Below are 24,353 nucleotides of genomic sequence, written 5' to 3'. Positions count from 1 at the left end.
AGCATCACACTTAAAATACACAAGTGTGCCTAGTATAAAAAAGAATACACGTTCAGAATACAACACGTAGAAATACAACTTACGATCTGCATCAATGACAGTATGTAGAACAATGAGCGTCACATCGTCACAGTCAACAATTTCGGCGCTGGCGATGGAGGACAGGCCGGCCTTGTTGTAGCCCCTGATCGATAGCCGAAGACAGACATCTAGGTCTAACTGTCCATTGTAGAATGCTGTGAAGCGGAACTTTTGAACAAGTGATGAAAAGAATTATTAACTTGTATTTCATGGGTTCAGTTGGGGGACAGGACTTCATGAAAATAACGAGAAAGGCTTCTGATCTTCCTACTTTACGAGTCTTTGATTTAATTAAACTTTCAATAAATAATTTTTATGGAAGGAGGTGTCTGTTGGAGTTCAGCTTGTAATTCTGCAATGTAGACTATTACAGCAATACGTTTGTAGACCTATGTCTAGCATCTCTGGGGAAAATATGCAATATTAAAAACATTTGAACTCCGTTTCTTGATCGAGGTTCCTCAAGCCAAATTCCGATTCCATATCTTTTGGGGGTAATTAAACTAGCTTGCAAGAACATTAAAAACATACCACATCTCCAGTAGCCACAAAATTGTCAATTCTTTTCCACTGACTCAGCATGGCTCCATTACTACCGTCTTCAGCGATGCTCCATTCATAGAAGTCCATCAGTTCCTCAGGGTCATCATGACGAACGTAATCATGCGAAAAAGGTTGAAAAGCCCCGTAGATCTCTATCCTGCCTTGCTTAGTCTCAATGTTGCTGACTGTGACCTGACCGACCTCGGGAGGTTCGGACAATACCCAGAATCCATCAGTTACAATGGGTCGGAAACAAACGCTAACATGGCAAAACTGAACCTGCAAAGCAAGATATATTGGAGCAAGGCTAGTTTAGGAAACTGTCCTTAAGCCCTTTTAGATTTTCATATTTCGCAAAGAATTTAACCTTAGCTCTATACTTGATTGAAATCGTTCGTCGATACCTTTGATCTATAGTGTGCTCCAGCATGTAATCCCATACCCGCCTGAACATGTTGGAAGGCCATGCCCAGATCCCGTTGATCAAGCAGAACGATCCATTTCTTAGTTGTATTCTGTTTGTCTGTGGAAAATGTGGAATTCACATTTAATGTCAAAATTCCCAAAATCAATTGCGTGATTTCACAGAACCGGGGCAAAAGAGAGTTGACCTCGTTTACATTTACTTTGAACTGCTTCATAACACTTTTCAATATTGTTCTAAGAAACCAAATCTAGGCTATACAAGTCTTTTAAATTATCTCAAATCAAATACTGCATTTACTATCTTCCGTAGTGTACCTTGAGTTTTAACATAATTTAGGGTTGAGATGAGTACTAGCTGATACAGCTCAAGAAATAAAATTGGGTTTACTAATGTGTATCTCAATCTCCTGCTCGACTGTCCAAATGACATTAGTAACAAAGGGCTCCAAGATCTCTGGAATGGTCCAATGAGCTGAGATTTCTGAGGTGGAGGACTGGAAGGTGGTGTCATCTTGACAGGGTCGGGCAGCAGCGGATGAGTGATGGCTCAACCTTGGAGGAACAGATGCTGCAGGAGAGAGGAAGAGAATAGATTGGAGGGAACGTTCAAAGAGCAGCGATGTCTTTGGTGGAAGACTGTTTTGATCCAACGTTTAGCGGAAGAGTGATGAGATACTTTTGAAGAGTAAATTCTCTGGAGAGGTTGATTAAACTTAAATGACTGAGGAGGTAGTACAGACATCAGCGGGCATGATCAAATTAGCCGACCTAGTTCAGGAAGACACGAGGGAACTTCAAGCGTGACGGTCAATCAAGCTTAATACTTGCTGCAGTAAAAAGGCATGTTACCCATAAAATCTAATGGACCTACTTTCATTTTCATCACATCTCAGTCCGTCTTTGATCAACGCTCCCTCAAATATCTGACCCTCCTGAATAATTTTGACGCCATCTGAGGTAACATTGACGCTCCCAGCTTCAGAGTTAGCGCGTACGGTCACGTAATAAGTCTGTGAATGACAAAGGGTTATGAAACATCTCCACGTTTTAAAACCAACTTCGTAAGCATAAATCAATAGCAATAATGGCAGACAACCATGACGTTTAGACTTGCAACTGATACACAAAGTACCGAATCCCCAGTTGAATTATGCAAGCGTCAAGCATGACACAATATCTGCAGGGAAACCAGTCAATTTGGTGTTACCGTGAGGGAAGATAGCTCCAGTCCAGCCAAACGATGGAAGGTTATGTTGCCAACATTGATGAATCCACCGCTGATGTCAGAGGAGCAATTTTGTGATCCAACAGCAATCTCATAGTTGATGTCAAGATGGGGATGCTCAAAGCCATACCAACGAGCAGAAAGGCTTGTGTTGTCCGTCTGTACATCAATGTCTTCGGCCACCTAGTATGATATTAAGTTACCAGAAAAGGTAACGTGCTGGCTTTCAAAAGGACTAGGAACGCAATGTATTTCAGATTCCCTATCAGTCCTGGTACCTACCACTAAATCTGAAATCTTTCGTTCGATGTTGCAACAAGTAAACTATAGTTCATGACAGCATCTCAAAACGTAAACCAGTCCCCCATTGTTATATTTTAATGTTGATTTTTTCCTTCAGGGAAAACAATTTTCACTTCCATATTAATGTTGAAAACATTAGTGTTTTCAAACATTATATCGATAAAAGTGGCAAAAGCAGACCCTTGTAAACGAGATTATGCCCAAAACAGAATAACTGAGACTTGTCACGTTACCCCAAAGTACACAACCACTTCCTCTCCTAGCGGTGCAACATCCAATACAACACCCAGGGATGGCAACTGCACGATGTGTCTATAAACAGATGAGGTCCCCACTGTTGTCAATCCAGCACCATTCTGTGCTCTGACTGACACGTAATATTCATGGTCACCATGGAGATGCCAGTCTAGGTCATCCAATGAGAATGCAGCACAAAAGGTTTGGGATGAACACGGACCATTTCTGTAGTATTTTTCCGTCTTGTAAGCTAGCGTCTCTGTGCCACCTGGGTTGCTACCTGCAATGAAGCAAATAATACTACATTAGGAGAATAACACTTTTAATATTTTGAATTTACCTTGACTAGGTCCTCTTAGGATATTCTATATTAAAGCAGAGAAAAATCTTGAAGCACTTCTAACCTATTCTCTGAGGACTAACACACGCCCAACTAACGTAGGCAGACTGATATCTGCTGATGTTAGACAAAAAAACTCTCCCGATTATCTAAGTTTGGTTGACTCACCAATGGCGACTTGGTACCTCAGATCGGTATCCTCATCATCAGTGAATCCTTCGTGTCCCCATTCGGCAACCAAGAACTCACCCTCAGTGCGGACTGAGATACGCCCAACAAACACGGGCTGGGTGGTATCCACTATGATTGGACCGATTACCTACAATGCGGAGAATGCAAAAAAAAAATCATTAGTTTTAGCACCATTACTAATCGTACCAAACTTGAGACTTCAAGCCTTTTGGTTTAATATCAAACCAAAAACACGCACTCAATCGTTTCTTTGTTTCTCTCTGGCTTAACATCCATCACCTTTAGCTGTCTTCCAATTGATCACTGAATGACTGACCTTGGATGTTGAGAGTTGGGCCTTGTTCACTGCCTTTAGGACCAAGTGGAACACGGCGCCCTGGCTGATTTCAGGATGGTACATCATAAAGTGATCGTGACCTGATGTGGATGTGAAGGTCACAAGGTCAGGGGTTGGGTTCGAGGGGTCACTGCTGAGACCAATCTCATAGTCATACATAGAGCTCCCTGTATCTTCACCTGTCCAGGATATCATTACCTGCGATTGACAACACAAAACAATTACATAACGCTATTTATAATAAAACTCTTGCAGTCGGGGAGTCAGTTTTCAAATCGCACACTTACGCACCAACGGAATGACTTCGGGTAATGGTTAATCAGTGCTATGGTCTTACCTTTCAGGTGTGAAAACGCTAAGGCTGCATGCCATTCACATAGCATAGCATAATTGTTGAAGTGTTTTCTTTTACATACACGAGGAATGTGAAGCATATCTGAATGACAAGTGCACTTGGCTCGTGGGTTTTATATTCTTAGTAGACAGCTGGGTACTGAAACAGCCAGTTTTGAAAATAACCAGAATGCAATAGGTAATACGCATGATCCGCAACAAAACCCTTGGCAATATTCAAATTTCTGTGAAAAACCCATCAATTCATGCAGATCTAGAGTACAAGGAAATCAGTACAGCACTCATGCCATACATGACTGTGTGCCAAATTAGCGTATCTTAATTCAAAGTATATAAACACGTACATGTTTGTGAGTTGGTAGGAAGAATTTCTGCTGAACGGCTGAGATCCAGATACAGTCCGGATCTCCTAGCAGTATTGTTAACGAATTGTTGGTGCCAGCCATCTCAGGATAAACAGACAAATCAGTCACCAGAGAAGCCTTGGATCTGGGTTCAATAAAAGAAGTAAGAACTGAAAATATAGAATGGCTTCTTAAGTAGTCCTGCTGCAAAAATGTGATACTACGTGAAACAATCAACTCCAAAAACAAGCACACCATGGCGGAGAAAGATAACTCCAGTAGGGGACATACAGATATAGAAGTTCTATACAAAAACAAGCAGGGTGATTTTCTCCGCAAGAAGCTGTCGTCCTTGTGGCTTTTTACGTGTACCAAGCAACAAATTCATTTGCAGAGCCAGTTGCTAGACTGCATTGGTCTAGTGCGGAGCACACGTGTAAACACCTTATGCGTATTACCAACAGTAATGAAAGGCCCCCCTATGGGTAAGTCCATCATTTATGTACGTGACATCGGATAGATTCACCCAAATGAGGTGTATCTCGATGTTGTAAGCAGTATTAGGACCGGAGTTACTCAAGTACGTGTCACTCCCACCTCTGTGTTTGCTAATGTTATCCCTAATTATGCTTGTGAGTAGAGAACGTGATCTAAAGCGCATCAGCATGCCTATATATCTCCAGTTGCAGGAATGACCGTACCTGCACCCACTGGATGCATTGATCAGCTTCGTTTTTCTGCGGTGCTCATCGACAAACCATACCCGACCCTCGGCATTCTTGGCAAGACCAGGCCACATCTGAGCATAGCGGATAGAAATCTGTGACAATGAAGGGGGACTCGTGTCTATCACGACACCATCAGAACAGATTGCCTCGGACGGCTCCAGTGCTCGATTGTACGCGATGACGGTGACATAGTACCGGCCCGGAGAAGGTGCTGTCCAACTGGCATATGTAAAGGTGGTGTTTGTCATCTAAAGAAATAAATGGATCGCACACGGATAAAAGAAAAAATCTGTAAAGGCTTGACTCGCATCGTTTTCAGGATATTAGATAACTGACATGAAAAATCCACTGAAACTTACTGCGTCCCTAACACTGCCAATTGTTGTATTACCAGTCCAGCAGGATTTATCAAACAGATACTGGTAAAACTTGATTCCACTCTCCTTGTCAAAGAACCCATCCCAGTGAGCCGAGAGGTCATTGCCCTCCTGAAAGTCCACCTCACTCGACCCACGTATCCCATCATGCACCACACCGGCCTGGGGAGCGGATGTGTCCACTGATATCTGTAAGTCAGTACAAATAGGCAGTTCAATAGGATAATATTTTTGAACTTGTTTCAGAAGATCCGTTGGTACATATAGCTTACATACCTTGATTGTCTGAGTAGTCACCAGTCTTGCATGGTTGGTAACTGTCAATGTGATGAAGTAATCAAATTCATGATCACTGATGTGGAATGATGGCTTAAAACCATAGTCCACGGCATAGCAGTCACCAATCGGAATACACAAACAGCTGACTGGATTACAGTCTTCAGTAACCTGTGGAAGACAAAAACATTGAGCTAACATCACAAATTAGCATGGTTTCATAGTTGCACGATTTTTCCTGATGTGTATTTATATATATGAGCTTACCGTATTGACCTTCCTCGCAGGGACCGTCTGGTTTCCCTGTTCCATTCCTGTGCCAGTGTAGTTGTCAAAAAGACGCCACTCGATGGTTCTTATGCCACTGTGAATGTCGTAAGTCCTGAAAGCAACACTTTGGAAGAGAAAGGTGACATATATCAGTTATAATAAGAGATTTTGAAATACGTAAGTGCCACAAATGTAACCAGAAAAAGCGCATATTACTCGGAAACTGTAACAAAGTTAACACTAAACTTAACTTGGGCGCTTTGAAGGAACCAACCTATGGAACTGAATTAATTAATCGAGGCTCGGACGCAACTCTTAAATTTCAGGCACAAAGAGTAAAGGGAATTTGTTAACATATACATCAAGATTTACAGCATGATTCATAAAACTGGTAAGGGAAAAGACCAACTCTAGGTAATAAAAAGCAGGTATCAATCAATCCTGTAACATTAATTAAAATATCCAGAGACTGAGTCCGCAAATACCCCAGGACACCACGACTTTCTTTTCAGTATCGTCGCGGCACTTGTTTATTTGACATGTTGAGTCTTCCGGAGTTTCGTTTCTGTAGTCTTTTTACACAAACATAGTGGGAATCGCATATACCGTTTTCTTTAGTGCCCCGCCCATTTTCCAAGACAGGTTCAGTCAGCCAAAATGTATGCATTTCCCAGTGACTGCTCAATGAAAATCTGTAGCCTTAAACTTCAACTGACCGTAACAACAGAGATGGATTGAGTTATAACTTAACATATAGACTCGTAATGAGTGCTTTCGCATACGTGGCAAGTATCAAAAAATTGGGCAAAGAAGAGCAAAAATGACAGTGGGGGGGGGGGGGAGAGACCCAACCTGGTGGTGAGATGGCCCGCAAAAACCTGGCTGTCTGATGGTAAAATCCTTAAATCCAAACCAAAAGGTGAGACCAGACACTTAACCCAAAGTTTAATATCAAATCAACATGGTGCGTAAATATTGAAACGAAAAGTGCAATCCAGAGAAAAATAACTAACTCCAAGCAGACAATGTCAAGCAGAGCACACCATACTTGTTGAGAGCGGGAGCGGTGTATAAGCATGTGCAATTTCTACTTATCCGCTGAGGGGGTATTCTACATGAATTGGGAACACATGGCCTCACTTGAAAGAAATGTTACCCTGAGGAATAGGGATTATGCTTTATTTTTTCGAGGGGATGCATCAGCTTAAATAAAGCTCACATGGGCACAGGACAATAAACGTAACCGAAAATACCGGGAGTTATACTTACTGACTAAAGAAAAAGAAACGAAGTACCAAAGAAGCAAACATAAATTGGCATTTTGATTAACACTATAAGGCCAAGCTTTCCATTAGAAAACGTAACCTAAATTTCAAGGTGTTGACAGCTATTTTTCATGCATTTTCAAAGTTCTTTTCATGCTAAGAACACCGATTGGGACACTAAAAGGCAAATATAAATGGGTATATAAGATTTGATTAAAATATCAGGCTTAACTTAGCGTACCTAAACTAAATTCTAAGTTGTAGGCAGCTATTACCACTTTTTTCTCATCTTCTTTAATTTACCTCTCACAGACTGTTAAAAGAATTTTATTTTGGATCACTTCCTTAACAGGAGTAAACGTCTAAAGGCCTTTAAAGAACACCAATTGGGAACAAAAAAGTTTACCAAGTCAAAATTTAGACTGTTCAAAGCTCAAATTAAATGCAGACACCAATCTAATTAACAGCATGCCCAAATGTTAGTCTTTCATACAGAACAGACAATTAGTAACGTCACTGCAGCGATTAAAGACCTCAAAAATAGGTTGGACCATTCTACCTCATTTCATGCAGATCAGCTGAATTGTGGACTACCAAGTTTACTTCTCCGTCTCGGACCAGCCCAAAATTTTCAATAATTGGCGGGGACGAATCAGCATGGACCAACACTTCGTCCCTCACAAAGTGACCGGCTAAGTCTCGGGCCTCCACTGAGAACCGAACAGAATCACCATCCACTATGCGCAGGTCATAATTGGCTTGTGTTCTTGTGGCCTCATTGCTCCAGTTGTCCGAGTTGTCATCACTCACGTTGACAGTGGTTCGGCCACCGCTGTGGTCAATGTCGGGAAGGACGCGGAACTCGGTCACACCAAGGGCATTTGGGATAAATGCACGGCCACGCTTGCCAAAGTTCTGGTCGAAATCTACATGAGAAATGAACTTCAGACTCAGCAATATTTAATGAATAGGCCAAGAGTTTGAATGACTGCAAACAGGAAGATCCATACTACGTACAACTCAAACATACTTTGGACACCGCTGCCTTCAACAGACATGACGAAGCCGGGTGTATTTGTTCAAAGCAGAAGCAAAGAAGTAACATCTTCTTGGACAAAAGCCCACTAAAAGGTCTGCATCATTTAGCAAATGGTTCTATTCTTCCTCAAGGTCGGAATCAGCTGTCCAGCTAAACACTCTTTTCCACTCATTGGAACAGCTTGGTTAAAACAGCCAGGTACATTGGCACTAAAACAATGCATCATAGACTTTAGTAGCCTGCACTTTAAGACATGCAAGATGACCTCTTTCCAAAAGCCACGGAATTATGTTCAAATTCTTACCAGAATCGATGGTACCAGCGACGTAAGGCCCTATAGGTTTTAATAATCCTTGGTTCTGATGGTGCACATTGGTGAAATGGCCTGTCCAAGAAAGCTGCACCGGGGTCGTCCCACCGCTGGAGTCGAGATTGGTCAACCACACGTAATCGGTCTCTGCAGTTGCTGAGACTACGCGAAGAGGGGAATCACTCTGAACAGTAACGTCGTGTGGATTATCGTCAAAGAACACGAAGCGTCTGCTGAGTTTGACATTGCCGGCGTTGTCGGTAGTAGAGAGGATGAAGGAATAGACGCCTGCACAGTATTGGTGGTAAGAGATGATACTTTCATGCAAAACTTCCAAAAATGATAATTTGAATTGTTGAGCTATATGGCTTCAAAAGTTTGAGTGAGACTTTGAATAAAACCTAGAATGAGGTCTTTTTTTCTACTTGCAAAGGACTTTGAAGAATGTGCATTATGAGTTGTTAAAGAGTCATTACAAGTTGTCACAGGTGACCACATATTTCAATCCATTTTCAATTGAAGATATTTAAGGTAAATCCAGTTAAACTAGGTTAGCCTGTAACAATTTAAAATCATTTCAATATATGTGACGCGTCAACTGACCAACGATTGACATCCAATTGACTGGATTAAAAAGTGTGACTCCTCCTTTCAAAACAAGGCTGGAGTAACCCAAGTATATATGATACTTGACAGTTCCCATTCCCTGCTTTTTTACAACTCAAGATGATCAACAGTCTAGATTTTGTCTAGAGAAAGCTCAAGTCCGACAATGAAAGTTGTTGAACTTCCATTGTCACGAACAACATTGACATTAACTTACCTACTTCAGCCTTGGGGCCGGTTACAATAACGGACTTGATAACGTACTTACCTACATGGGGCAAGGTTATATTCTGACCAGAGCTTGTTACTTCACTGTAAACAGGATTACTGTCAAACTTTTCTGTCATTTCAGTACCATGCATACCGGACAGCTCTCGCACTTCTAAAGCATATTCGTGAATGCCAGCAGGACTGTCTGACCAACCTTGCCAAGTGACAGTAATCACTGCCTGAAATGAAGGAGAATAAACTCACTGAAGGTAATCAAGCTACGTTATTAGATCATCCTCACCGGTTACAAGTAGCAAATATGTGGAATGTGCTTTCTAAATTAATACAAAAGATGGAAAAACTAACTCACCTGCAGGGTCAACAGTGCAAAAAAAAATGTCTTTTTCCTGTGTTCAAAAGATTGCGGGCCCATATCCCGCTCCAGCAAATGGCGTCGTTTAACTTTTGTTTACAGATATGTGATCATTTTTGAGAGCCTCTATGAGTAGAATCCTGTTTCCCCCTTCCAAGTTTGCAACGCGCGTAATTTTGCAGATGTTGATAACACTGACTTCAGTTGTGTGTGGTCTTTGTCCGTGTTGTATGCTGGTTTAATTAAAGTTTATTACTACCTTCTTTGAACAAAGAACCATCAAATAAAATTTAAAACAAGGCTGGACTGAGTTAAGTTGTATTCTGGGGTCACAGGTTCAAGTGCTACTCCCTTCATTGTTCTTTGATAATCAAACCTGGTTACTCCCTGTATATTCTGACTAGTTACACTCAACTATTGCGATTCCTGTAACCTATCAAGTCTGCATCAAGTTAAGATAAATTTTCCCTGACCTGCGAGGTAACGTCATTCCCTGCATCCAGCATGGTGGTTCTACATCCACCGCCCGCACCCACGCAGTGGTAAGGGTCAACAAAATCAAAGGTGAAAGTTGAATGGGCAGACGTTGTGCTGCCGCCATAGTACCGTGTGATGATGCTATTTGAATGATCTCTGTTGTAAAGTTTCAAGTACCCGCCGCTGGTTGTATAAATATCCTGCCTTAATCTGCAATACATTTACAATTAAAATCAGAGGACTGTCAGACCAACATTGGAAATAATAGCATTTTATAATACCATAAATTTTTATGAGAATTGGTACAACTTGATAGCATTACCCAACAGAATTGCAGATATTTGGCAAAAGGACTCAGCAATGAAAATTACAAACAACTTGAAAGCAGTGTAAACCTATACAAAATGATCAGCATTAAAAGACAAAGGTCTACATGGATAGTCCGGCTACGTTTCTGCATTCAATTACCCTCTAGGTTCGGAATTAGCCTTTTAGAGGTATGGCGGACATAATCAGCGGGCGATATTTGGTTTGGTAAAATCTTTTGTATTTAAAATTTTACCGACTTCAAATAGCTCCCTCCTATTTGTGTCCCCAATACTTTTAAAAGGCTAATATAAATGATTGGTATATTATCTGTGGCCTCATTTCTACACAGGTTACCCCACTTACACATCTCCTGTGGATGGTGTCCACGCGTTGTAGTTCAAAGCAAAAGTGTGCTCGCAGGATACTAGATCTGTAGCGGGATTGTCCCGATTGAAGGACCTTCCATTCGTCGATGTGCAGTCCCAGGAGCCAACTGAATATATATCACTCCAACCCCCTTTGCATAAGAACACATTGCACAATATAAGCAACACGTTCTTTCAGGAATTGATAATAAATAACCTGAAGGGTTTTTCATAAATTTCCCTGAAGAAATTTTCACAATGTGGACGAACTATGAGTTTATCAATTTCTTTACACATCATTTTATACAGTTAGACTGATGAATGATGAAGCACTTTGTAACACTTTTCTGCCCAACAGTAACAGTTAATTGCACTTTCGAATGAAGTTTTATTAAAAATAATTCTGAGGGGAAGTTATTTGGATCTAACTAACCTGGGAGCGTTTAGTTGCGATCTCTCCAGCTTATTATCATGAATTTGCCTGTTTTTTTTATTCTTACGTTTCACAAAGGCTATGACTCTTGCACCCACAACGCCAAGTCCACGGCTATGGACATATGGATGTCCACCACTGCTGGGGTCTGGTAGTCCTGTGGGTTGGTAGGAGCTTGTCCACCTGATCTTAACGCTTGTGAAATTGTGCACGTTGGTGTAGACGGTGGCCGCACTGCCCTGGAACGTGGGCGATTCCAGAGTTGTTGTTCCCAGGATAAGGGTAGCACGGTGCTCTGGCAGGGCTGGCGCTTGACTGCCACCCACTGTTAAAAATCACCATAAAGAGTAAAATTAGACCATTGAATATTTAACACTTATTTCATTTCTAAGGCGCTATTTCTAAAAAATATATTCCAAGGCGCTATACAACTCCACAAGCTAAGCACGATTAGTAGTCTGAGATTAAGAAAAAGTCACACATATCAGAAACCTGGGGAAGGGCTACTCAAGGTCTACGTAACGAAGGCATAAACAAGACGAGTCGCGTGAGGAGGTACTGGATATGCTGCCATAGTAAATGTATTTTCTATGCGCTCTGTTCTCGTTTCATTAATGTACTAACTGTCCATTGGAAAAGAAAACTTTATATGTTGTACATGGTAGGGAAGGTAAGATGTTGCTTTATGGAATATTGTTTTGCTTTTATTGATTTTCATCCCTCACTTGTTCGACAGTCAGTTCCTGAGAATCCACTGCTGCAGGTGCACTGGGCATTTGTGCAGGTTCCTGGGTAGCAGGCATTGCTGTCACTCCTCCATGAACATTGTTCTGGTGAAACAAAAAACAAATTAAAGCGCAAAAGCAAGAACACCCCACTTCCCTTTGTAGGGCTCTTCTTCTGCAGTCTTTTTCCTTTTCCCATAATCTTATCCAGCCCTGCTCTACTTCTCATGTGAAAGATTAGTTCCAATCGTTCTTTCATTTAAAAAAAAATCTGAACACAGCTTTCCTGCCGGAAGCTGCACGTCAAGAAAGGGCAAGGAAAATTTCAAAATATTTCGAAATGTACTTTCCTCATAAAATTGCAAAAATACCACAACTTTGCAAAGGTGTCTAAAAGGGCTAAAATATTTCACAAACAATCGCACCAACATCATTTCAAGATGCATATATGTTGTTGGGAACACACATTTTCTTAGATGTCAATAAACATACTTATGCAATGTCGCATGTCATCAGACTTCTTGTAGGCTGATCCGTGAGCAGAGCCGTAATCACCATCACATCGGTCACATTTCTGGTTATTCGAAGTACTACAGAACACTTCAAGACAGTTATCAATAGCTGTACACCCTAGAGTGGAAAACCAAATCATGTTATTACATTTGTCAAAGTGGTGCAATCATGAAACTAAGCACTGGTAAACGGGAGCCCTATACAAACTACTGAATGAAAATACTGCACGAACAGTTTCAGCCTCTGTAGATTGTATTGAATCTGTCTGAAACGGGAAACAGAAGATTGTCTGTCTTTCTGGGTGTCATCAGGGGCTTTATCCCTTTTTTCCTTTTCATTTTTTTAAATATTTCAAGGGAAGCCTAGCACTCCTGACCGCACATCCAAGTCTGCCACGCTTCTGAGACACTTGTTTTCCTTCTTGCGAAGGAGATTTTATATTGTTATAATTTGTGTGTATAGTTTGCTCAACAATAGTTTTTACACACCCGTCACTGAAACAACTTTTTGTAATTTCATGTCAAAGAAACACAAAGAATACTGACTCAAAAATCTTACCTTAAAACAACAGAAGCTGTTTTGACCAGGGAAGGTTTTCAATGCATTTGCGCTACTTCTTAGGAATAATTAAAATAACTACACTGCAAGGTACAAATTGGAGGGGGGGGCTATCAACTTGACGGATTTTGGTCACTTTGCTGGATTCTGTAAATATGGTTCAATGGATGTTGGTCTATTCCGCCTCAAAACATCTGGGATAAATAAACGAGCCTTGGGGATGGCACTGATTGAATGATGTTTGAAGCTGTAGGATGATATTAAACCATTTTTGTTGAACAAAAGGGCAGTTTTCACATTTAAATTCATCATTATTGTTTTTTTCCCGGCACTAGCATTGTGGCTTTGTTGCTGCCGAATGTCTCAAAGTGCTTCTCCGTCAACAAGCACTACTTTTGAAAAAGAAAAACCATAACGCAAGTACCAAATTCATTGCAATTTTGTATCTTAGCATTTAAAGTTGCAAGCTCCAACGGATATAGGTAGATATGTAGGGAATGTACAACGAATGATTCCCGGGCCCACTTCATAGATGCCACTTTTCCTGGTTCTTTTTATTTGTCTTATTTTTTAAACTGTTATGTCCGTCGTAACAATCAAAACTTAGAGGATTGAGTAGTAACTCTTTTCTTGCAACAGTGCTTTCTCAATCACTTACGATTACATCTTGGAGAGTAGAAGCCTCGGTTGCAGTTACTACAGTAATCCGGACTTGTACATGTCCCTCCATTGGGGCAAATGGTACTGCCAAAACAAACGGCTGTAGGTACGACAAAGAAACTGGTCTGAGCAGCCATTTCATATGAAAATTTACGCAAATTGTTTCATACAATAATCATCACGTATTTGCTATTTAGGCCTAGTTGTTAAAGATTCTTCGTTGCGACCTTGCGTTAACTAAGAAAGGAAGCCTCAAAATTTGAGGCGGACTTACGGTATGGACAATCATTTGAAGTACTTCCAGTCCATCCTGTGCAACACCGATAGCAAGTGCTATCCCTGTTGAAAGAACAACACAGGTTGCACTGGGTCTAAACAACCGTTGTATGAGTCAAAAGCATTGGTAGAATAGACGGAAAGGGCTTTCTGGACATGCAAGCTTTTTAAAACAGCAAACTTACGAGCCTCTGGAAGGAAGTATATTCCAAGGTGTTTTATGTTTTCAATCAAATCGGTGACTGTCATCCTCTTTCTTCCAATCCCCAGTCTTTTCTGCCCCTCATTTTCAAAGGAATGGACCCAATATTGCCCACATTTTATACAACTTTCTATCAGCCTATCTTGGTGAATAGCATGAACTTATTGTAGCGGAATATCCCAGATACCACTACCATAGCATCAGAGGGGAGAAGTGTGCCATAGATCGCACCGAAATGTATTATATTCTGGAAATAAAAGGTAATTCTAAAACTTTTTATTTCTGTATTTTCTCCTTTCTAAATGAATGGCAAATAATTGTAGGGTCGGTTACAGCGTGACCATTTTCCAAGCTGGAAAGCATTGCCCAATACTTGTATATAAGCCCCCCGTGCGGCGAAACTTTCAGTTGGAATTGAGACCTCAAGCCTGGCTGATGAAATGTCTTTATTTGATGGAAATATCTGAGATAATCTGTTTGGATTTAGGTCTTAAGTTTGCCTAATTTGTGTATAATAAGTAATACTTTAAATCATGCAGTGTCTCAAGGGAGAGGAAGATAAATACTTAAATATACTGTATTATACACCGGCTTCTGTTTCACTTTGCTTGGGGCCCTTTAATCAGGGGAAGCTCAGAGCTTTTGTACCTAACTGTTTCTGACTTTTCGCACTGACGCTATCGTTATTCTGAGTTCCAAGTGAGTGTTCTTTCGTTTTCATTATGTAATACGTGATCTGTGTTGGATGCTTCATGGATACGGTAAGCTTGGATAGTGGAATTACATAGGTTTTTTATAGCTGGGGTTGCCAGTCCGAAAGTGAAAGGGTCCTTTTTCCGGCCAATGATTTGTAAAATAAGCTGGAGACTCCTTCGTCCAAGGGATCATTAGTGGGAAGTTAGAATAAGTAAATCAATTCTGAAAGTTCAAAGGCCGATATGAGCACAGAGTTCTTCAGTCCGAACCTTTCCTACAGTCGTTTTGATGCCATAGTCGATTTGAACTTTCTTATTCAGCTGTATGGCTATACTTCACTGGAAGACATATGATAGCTGGTAGATTTTTCACGATATGCAAGAGCATCAAGTCATCATGTTGCCATGCACAGATTTGGGAAACAATCCCTAGTATGAACTGAATATGTTGCGACCCGTAAAGTTTATTTTTGCTAAACTGACGGGTGGGAATACAAAGATGTGAACATCTGAGGGAAATTAAGGGAAATTTGACTGAGTTTTAGCCTCGTTGATCACAAAATCCCCAACGCGCACTATAAACCGGTACTAAAGGTTTCCACACAAACGATTTGAAATGAATAGCCTATGATGCCGTGAAAAAAATACGAAAAAAAAAAGGCGAAAAAATACTTTCAAGGGGTTAATTGCTTTAAACCATCACTCTAAGCTTATTTCATGTCCACTTTGTTAAAACCTTTACATAAATTAATGTATGAAGTGTATGGATACACTGCGAATAATTATGTGCAGTAGGAAATGAAACAGTAAAACAGATCAAGGACCAAGATAATTATAATTGTGCATGGAACGACTTTACGTACTGCATGCTTCCTACTCCTAAATCAGCAATTTTCTCAGTCACACTTTGTGAAAGTCAATGAGAAGATGTGCCGGGGGGAAATGGAGGGAGACCAGCAAAGAAGTCGAATTTCTTTTGTGTTCTTCACCAATTCAAAGACAGATCATGCATACTTTTGCGGATTATAAATACAGACCAAGGCAACAAAAGTCTTGACTGAATCACGGCTTACTGTCCATGGACGTTAAATGGTTGAAGGTTTTAAACTTCTTTTATACTTTTTTTAACAAAGCAACAAACTCTAGCTTCCCTTTGCAGCTAGTGTCACTGCTCTAACCAAACTGTCTTAAACTTTCGTTGATAAAATGGTTTGCTTGCTGAACGATTATGTTAACAAAATGAGAAATGATAGACCCATTTAAACCATCGAAGTTGAAAGATTGTACAGTAAGAATTATTGCAAATTTTAACTGGAAACGCACGATAAAGTAAGAAAGTTATCATACGATGAACAGAATTGGCTACAGGGGTAAAACTATATATATACTTCCGAGAGATGACCGCAGTTGGACATGTTGAAACAAAACCTAGAAAATCAGTGGAGAAGGTGGGCAAATGTCAGTGCATACGAAAAGAAGCATGAACAGAAAGTCGAGGACCAAAATATGTTGTGAGCTAGCAAGGAAGATTTTAAAACTAACATTGTGCCTCCTACTGTCTTCTTTCTGAAGACTGAAACCAAGTACTAAACGATTTGGAGTAAAATTCACTTTAAATTAAAATAGTTTTAAAAAGACCCATTGCAGTGGGACACTCGAGTGAAACCGAGAACTATTTGAGCAATGAACTTTCTTAAATTCATTCAGTCCTTAGTTTCAATTGGAGGGAGAGAATTTTCACTATTCGTATGTACAAACCTGTATCTTGTTCACCAACCCTAACCCAAAAATCTACAGGACGTTGTAATAGCGCTGGGAGCAGGTGCATAAACACACAGTAGATCTAGAAGACAGAGTGGATAGACAGTCAACTTTGCATTTTTTTATTTGTTTTATTTTTTAGGACCTTTAACTTAATAAGTTCAACTTTCATGTTGATCACGGTGAGTGTATTTACCAAATAAAAATTCTGTCCTGCTGGAGACATTTAGGTTGCCTCTGCCTTGCCAGGTTTAAATGGAACCGCTCAATATCACTTTATTTTAATTGGTCCGGATAGCTCCCTTGACTCCCTTAACACTTTAGCAAAAAATCTATCATGATGATGCTTCCCTAACCTGCGCTACACAATTGGACGCAAGTACAACACAGTTCATCAGTTTGAATAACTTCAGCAATTGGGTAAACAAAGTGGAATTTCCCTGTCTGGGCCTTTGAAATGGACTCCATGCATGTCAATATTTACAAACGAAATAAACCAGGGATCGTCTCAAATAGGCTGGCTTTAGGTACCTATCAAAAAGCTACATTCCACGATATTACGCTGGAAAAACACACACATAGTGGTACGGTTTAAGCTGTGTGTAACTATAATTTCAGTTTCATTCGAATCATTTCAAATGAAGTGTGGAACGTGAGAACGTGAGATATATTCTACAGGTGAAGTGAGACAATTTCATTTCGAATTTCAAAATGCGTAAAATCAGTATCTTGTAACTGTACTTGTGAGTGAAACGCATCTAAAGATCTGCGCTGAATTTTTTTTTATCACCACTCATATTTTGTTTAAATAAGTTGACAAAATTTAATGTTTTGCCAACAGCTGCTGTGTTTGCGTTCTTATTTTGGAGAAAAAAATCTTTCCCTGAAAGTAAACAGCATTTGTAGAAGTTTTGGGCCGTAAAATATCATTCCTCAACTTGCCGTCCTGAATAGCATGTCGACACATGAAGCTGAAAGGTCATTATAGCAAGTAAAATAAATCATGCCAGTTCTGAAAGGCAAACTATCCTAAACGCAGTTACCGCATCATAAGTCAGAGTATAGCTTGTATCCCAATTTATCGAGTTTATGAGGGGAGGACATGTGTCAGTTCTACCGGAATACAAAGCATGAGTTTGAATAAAAGGACCAAGGGTATGGGTGGATATTTCTGACAAAATTAAGTGAACAGAGGGTATATACAGAAACTCAGAAGTTTAAAAAGGTTGGAATGATGGGTTTCAGAACAAGGCCAGGGTAGTAGTAAAGCCATCGAGAGGGATTTATTCAGTTTGTACGTCACTTCAGAATTGCCGGGTGAAGTCTCAAAGCAAAATTGTTGTTGTTATGGGGTCTATGGGTTACAGGTATAGACCCGGATATACGTGTATCCTTCGAAAACCTGAAAATTAAGATCTGGCAACTGAACCTACTTCTATAAGCCACAAAACCTAGACATATATGCTTACATGCAGCCCCTGGGTTTGAGGTCTCACTTTAAATTGCAAGGAGATACTGTTTTACACATTCAGGAAAAAGGAAACAGATATACCAGACTGATCTTGATGCCATCAGAGATAGACGCTATCTATCAAGGCACTTTTGTAAGACAATCTTACATATCTTTTTGTGTTATAGACGCGCCCAAAGATTTTCATTTTCAGTCTCTTGAATAAGATTCCCAAGGATTAATATATGGCAATAGGTGTTTTGTGGGGCGGTTTTTATTTATAGTACGCGCAGGATAGGAGTCTGGGGATGACAGCAGACCGAGAAAGGAGAGGTCCACTACTAGCGACAGGCTTGTGACCACAGACCGATCACACCCTTTTGTAAAAGTCAAAATAAGTCCAAAATGAATATTGACCTACGATTTTGTTCTTCATTCCAGGCTGTAACACAATTGTAGCCAATTTATTACATAAATTGGGTTACGTATTTTGTCTGATCCGTTGGTTAAATTGCGCATAAGCACGTGAAGATGAGTATTGTGGTGTTTGAGGGTTAGAGTCCACAGAGCAGGATGCAACATTTCATATGACCTTGGGAAAGTTTGGAAACATGTTATTACTTTATTAGTCTTTAAACAAATCCAAGTAAGGAGATGAGAGGAATGGGCAAACTCTTTTAGTGAAACCGAGAACTATTTGAGCAATGAACTTTCTTAAATTCATTCAGTCCTTAGTTTCAATTGGAGGGAGAGAATTTTCACTATTCGTATGTACAAACCTGTATCTTGTTCACCAACCCTAACCCAAAAATCTACAGGACGTTGTAATAGCGCTGGGAGCAGGTGCATGAACACACAGTAGATCTAGAAGACAGAGTGGATAGACAGTCAACTTTGCATTTTTTTATTTGTTTTATTTTTTAGGACCTTTAACTTAATAAGTTCAACTTTCATGTTGATCACGGTGAGTGTATTTACCAAATAAAAATTCTGTCCTGCTGGAGACATTTAGGTTGCCTCTGCCTTGCCAGGTTTAAATGGAACCGCTCAATATCACTTTATTTTAATTGGTCTGGATAGCTCCCTTGACTCCCTTAACACTTTAGCAAAAAATCTATCATGATGATGCTTCCCTAACCTGCGCTACACAATTGGACGCAAGGTACAACACAGTTCATCAGTTTGAATAACTTCAGCAATTGGGTAAACAAAGTGGAATTTCCCTGTCTGGGCCTTTGAAATGGACTCCATGCATGTCAATATTTACAAACGAAATAAACCAGGGATCGTCTCAAATAGGCTGGCTTTAGGTACCTATCAAAAAGCTACATTCCACGATATTACGCTGGAAAAAAACACACACATAGTGGTACGGTTTAAGCTGTGTGTAACTATAATTTCAGTTTCATTCGAATCATTTCAAATGAAGTGTGAAACGTGAGAACGTGAGATATATTCTACATGTGAAGTGAGACAATTTCATTTCGAATTTCAAAATGCGTAAAATCAGTATCTTGTAACTGTACTTGTGAGTGAAACGCATCTAAAGATCTGCGCTGAATTTTTTTTTATCACCACTCATATTTTGTTTAAATAAGTTGACAAAATTTAATGTTTTACCAACAGCTGCTGTGTTTGCGTTCTTATTTTGGAGAAAAAAATCTTTCCCTGAAAGTAAACAGCATTTGTAGAAGTTTTGGGCCGTAAAATATCATTCCTCAACTTGCCGTCCTGAATAGCATGTCGACACATGAAGCTGAAAGGTCATTATAGCAAGTAAAATAAATCATGCCAGTTCTGAAAGGCAAACTATCCTAAACGCAGTTACCGCATCATAAGTCAGAGTATAGCTTGTATCCCAATTTATCGAGTTTATGAGGGGAGGACATGTGTCAGTTCTACCGGAATACAAAGCGTGAGTTTGAATAAGAGGACCAAGGGCATGGGTGGATATTTCTGACAAAATTAAGTGAACAGAGGGTATATACAGAAACTCAGAAGTTTAAAAAGGTTGGAATGATGGGTTTCAGAACAAGGCCAGGGTAGTAGTAAAGCCATCGAGAGGGATTTATTCAGTTTGTACTGTCAATTCAGAATTGCCGGGTGAAGTCTCAAAGCAAAATTGTTGTTGTTATGGGGTCTATGGGTCACAGGTATAGACCCGGATATACGTGTATCCTTCGAAAACCTGAAAATTAAGATCTGGCAACTGAACCTACTTCTATAAGCCACAAAACCTAGACATATATGCTTACATGCAGCCCCTGAGTTTGAGGTCTCACTTTAAATTGCAAGGAGATACTGTTTTACACATTCAGGAAAAAGGAAACAGATATACTAGACTGATCTTGATGTCATCAGAGATAGACGCTATCTATCAAGGCACTTTTGTAAGACAATCTTACATATCTTTTTGTGTTATAGACGCGCCCAAAGATTTTCATTTTCAGTCTCTTGAATAAGATTCCCAAGGATTAATATATGGCAATAGGTGTCTTGTGGGGCGGTTTTTATTTATAATACGCGCAGGATGGGAGTCTGGGGATGACAGCAGACCGAGAAAGGAGAGGTCCACAGGCTTGTGATCACAGACCGATCACACCCTTTTGTAAAAGTCAAAATAAGTCCAAAATGAATATTGACCTACGATTTTGTTCTTCATTCCAGGCTGTAACACAATTGTAGCCAATTTATTACATAAATTGGGTTACGTATTTTGTCTGATCCGTTGGTTAAATTGCGCATAAGCACGTGACGATGAGTATTGTGGTGTTTGAGGGTTAGAGTCCACAGAGCAGGATGCAACATTTCACATGAACTTGGGAAAGTTTGGAAACATGTTATTACTTTATTAGTCTTTAAACAAATCCAAGTAAGGAGATGAGAGGAATGGGCAAACTCTTTTAGTCGTTTATGAATGTGGATGCTTTACTCACCTGTATCTGGTACAACGACTCCAGCCCAAAAATCCGCAAGAAGTCGTGTAGCGCTGTGGGCATGTGTAACTGCAGACTGTTCCCCTTCATAAAAGAAAAATAACGTTCATGTATCTCCAAAAATACCGGTCTACTTTCATTTTTCTGTTGCTAAGAAACTTCAAACATTTCAAATATTTTGTTTATTTGTTTGAAGGGATTCGTTCAGAGTGCTTGGATGAATGGAGTTTACAGGGAACAACAAATTTCGACACATGTAAACATAACTGAACTCATACTATTGTACACTTAATTAGGATTCTCGACGATCTTTTGAGCTGCCTGCCTATTTTTACTGTGTTATCCACTTTCTATAGTTTTACTAGATCCAAACAGAAAGGTATGTCTCAGTTCTTGCAATAAGGGTACTTTTCGAGGTCAAATTTACAATAAAAAGTGCCAAGTACTTAAGGAAAGGACACTTACTGCGAACATGGCAAGTGCGCGATCAAAAGGACTACTAAACAGACGCAGAAGGAGAACATGGCATCTGCAGCAGGTGCCTCACTGAAAACTCCTGAAAGATAGGTAAAGCAATAATTATCACTCTCTATAGGCAAAATACTTGTGAGTGCATTATTATCCTACCATAATACACCTTGTAACCGGAATTTGTCCTGTTCCAAACTCATACCATACTTGTTGCTATTAGGGAAAAGCCAGGGCCAACAGTTTACATACTACACTCTTTAGCCTGAACATTATTACATTGCGTTTCTTACGACCGGTCACGGGCAGTGATTTGGTGAAAGATATTCGGCTGCAGGCGTACGCGGGCTCCTGCGTAGTTCGTACTAGCAGCGTTCCTATGGTTGAACCTGACTTTGGCATGGAAAAGTATTAACAAGCCCCACGAGCTTTCTGGACGACATTTCTGTTCATTTTCCGACCTAAATGGTAAGTAAATTCAAGTTCTCTCCAATCAGTATAAACTCCTTTTAAGAAGTAAACTGAAAGTAAAATAGTTTAAACACATGAAGTGTGTTTTACCTTCGGGCTGTCCATAAAATACGTATACACGAAGTAGGGAGGGGGTTGGTGCCGTAGCGTACACCACGCGTAAGGGGTCAAGCCAGTGCGTACCGTACGTATGCAAATTCAGACTTTGCCTCTAATGAATCTCCATCATATCAAAACACTTTCTGATACAAATACATGTAACTACCAAAATCAGCTTTTAGGCTTTGAAATGAGTTTAATAACTCCATTTTCAAACACATTATTCTGCACTCCAACAGTCCTCTTCCCGTATGGGTATGCATACAGGGGGAGGGGATGGAGCCCCTGAGTAGCTAGGCCATGTGTACAGGGGAAGGGGGGTCTGAGAAGCCCGCATTTTGGACGACCCCTTTTCTCTTGATTGCTCATCAGACTTTTCCTGCGTAGTTATGATGGCACTAGTGATAAAAGGAAATTTAAACTGATTAGATTGAATTCCTGTGCTGTCAGGACAGCATTCAGACCTCTGCTGGACCTGTTTTTTTTTTAAAAAGGAACTTAATATTAGTTTTATATTGAGGTCTTATCCGCCAGATGTTTGTGTGCTGCCTCCCCTTTACATTCAAAGCAAGAGGTGTCAGGGGTTCGAATCAAAGGGCCAACCCTCCCGGCCAAAGGTAGGATGAGTATGTTCCATTCCCTGTCTACGTCTTTAAACAAACTGCAGCCGTGATATTCACCGGGATTCTTTCCAGGGAGTAGTTGCATTTCCAAAGGAGAGGGGAACACTCATAAGCAGCAAACCATTATCCCTCAAAGACCTAGAACACCTTTGCCTCCTTGAGTTTTTTTCTGAAATCATCGCAGTGCATTTATTTTCATTCGCCGAGCAGTCAAGTGTTTTGTTTTTATAATTCCAAAGGGTAAAGTTTTTTCTCACGTTTTTTTTTTTTGTAGGGAAATATATTTTGTTAACTTCGTGTTTACGAGAAATATGTTTTCCAAAGTTCCTTTGTAGGACATACAGTTGTATGCCTTCTGTAGTTTGTAATAAGGGCATCTAGTTTGAGAAGCACTGTGCCTATTTTTAGAATAAAATTGTTTTAACGAGGTATATTTTTCCGCAAGTTTGTTTCTTTCAGATATATTTTTCCGCGATAATTTTCAAGAGATATTACATTTTCAAGTTAGATTTCAAATGACCATGTTACTTCTTTGTTTGAAGTCGGAATAGGGAATTGCTATGGTCAAATTAGCGGGAAAGTTTCCCGGGAGAGGCTTGGCCGTCGCCGGAATTCTTTCGGGGGGGGCGCTTTTTCTGGGACGGGGGCTTTCTGAGGAGAGGCTGAAAAGCACTGATTTTTTAACTTTAGCTTGGAGAAGTCATTTTTGTATTTCTTGGCAAGCAAATTCTTGTTACATTTTTCTCGCTTTTCACTCACGTTTTCCTTTTGTATTCATCATGGGGTGGGGTAGCGCCCCTCTACCAACGTTCCACCCCTGCGCTTTGGCACCTATTGGTAGTAGTCGATTGTCTTGCTGTATTTACATTTCACAGTGCCACTTTTAGTGAACATCCACTTTATAAAGGCTAACTTGGGAAACTAAGAATGTTTCATTGCAAGCATAGATGAATTTCCGCGGATAAATTCTGTTCCAGATTGTGCTTTTTTCCTACTTATCTCTTTCGGCAACTTATCAGCACACAACCACATTAGTTGTTCGTTTGTATTCTAAACTCTCTTAAGATTTTCAGAAATACGGTTTGTGTGTGAAATTAGGATTCATGAGCATGTATTGTTGCTTTGGTCCCTTACCCTTCAAGCTACAAACTGATCCGACGTGTAATCGATCCAGGAATAAAAGGGGAATTCCCCTTTCCTTCTGGATTGCCTCACTCAAGCTGCAAATGATCTAGTAACAAACACAATGTGGGAGGACCTTTGCCCAACCTCCAGCTGCCCTTGAACAGCACTGGCACTGACAATTGGTGTTAACTGACCTAGGGGTACTGTGTAAATGGAAATTCCCTCGCTTCACAGAAGGGCTTTTCGTGCACAATTTATAGACTAGGATATTTTAGGGGTTGACACACACCTTTTTTTCTGTTCTGGACCACCTTTATGGCCAACAATCATTCGCTTGTTGGATTTCCCCTAGACGACAAAGGACACAGAAA

The 24,353-nt window shown here is 40.2% G+C and overlaps 1 protein-coding gene across 3 annotated transcripts in view; it reads right to left on the bottom strand.

Annotated features, from left to right (window-relative positions):
• LOC110988095 (uncharacterized) overlaps positions 1-24,353 on the bottom strand; it is a 45,359-nt gene that overhangs the window by 19,291 nt on the left and 1,715 nt on the right. For all 3 annotated transcript variants that reach the window (XM_022251338.2, XM_087145535.1, XM_087145534.1), the window contains exons 2-27: positions 21,662-21,752; positions 21,197-21,280; positions 14,151-14,215; positions 13,875-13,976; positions 12,638-12,775; positions 12,146-12,250; positions 11,488-11,745; positions 10,986-11,139; positions 10,310-10,523; positions 9,522-9,702; positions 8,642-8,935; positions 7,858-8,224; positions 6,031-6,157; positions 5,764-5,934; positions 5,470-5,676; positions 5,084-5,358; positions 4,383-4,527; positions 3,664-3,882; positions 3,324-3,474; positions 2,812-3,095; positions 2,258-2,458; positions 1,922-2,060; positions 1,439-1,618; positions 1,029-1,147; positions 613-903; positions 84-249 (exon numbers count right to left, since the gene is read on the bottom strand). In XM_022251338.2, the coding sequence (XP_022107030.2) occupies positions 84-249; positions 613-903; positions 1,029-1,147; positions 1,439-1,618; positions 1,922-2,060; positions 2,258-2,458; positions 2,812-3,095; positions 3,324-3,474; positions 3,664-3,882; positions 4,383-4,527; positions 5,084-5,358; positions 5,470-5,676; positions 5,764-5,934; positions 6,031-6,157; positions 7,858-8,224; positions 8,642-8,935; positions 9,522-9,702; positions 10,310-10,523; positions 10,986-11,139; positions 11,488-11,745; positions 12,146-12,250; positions 12,638-12,775; positions 13,875-13,976; positions 14,151-14,215; positions 21,197-21,280; positions 21,662-21,720 (4,696 nt within the window). In that variant the 5' untranslated portion in view covers positions 21,721-21,752. The remainder of the gene's footprint in view (positions 1-83; positions 250-612; positions 904-1,028; positions 1,148-1,438; positions 1,619-1,921; positions 2,061-2,257; positions 2,459-2,811; positions 3,096-3,323; positions 3,475-3,663; positions 3,883-4,382; positions 4,528-5,083; positions 5,359-5,469; positions 5,677-5,763; positions 5,935-6,030; positions 6,158-7,857; positions 8,225-8,641; positions 8,936-9,521; positions 9,703-10,309; positions 10,524-10,985; positions 11,140-11,487; positions 11,746-12,145; positions 12,251-12,637; positions 12,776-13,874; positions 13,977-14,150; positions 14,216-21,196; positions 21,281-21,661; positions 21,753-24,353) is intronic.

Source organism: Acanthaster planci, linkage group LG14 (genome assembly GCF_054643075.1).
Source record: "Acanthaster planci isolate LZ-2023a linkage group LG14, COTS_SCS, whole genome shotgun sequence".
Classification (NCBI taxonomy): Eukaryota; Metazoa; Echinodermata; class Asteroidea; order Valvatida; family Acanthasteridae; genus Acanthaster; species Acanthaster planci.
This window is presented reverse-complemented; position numbering and strand designations above follow the sequence as displayed.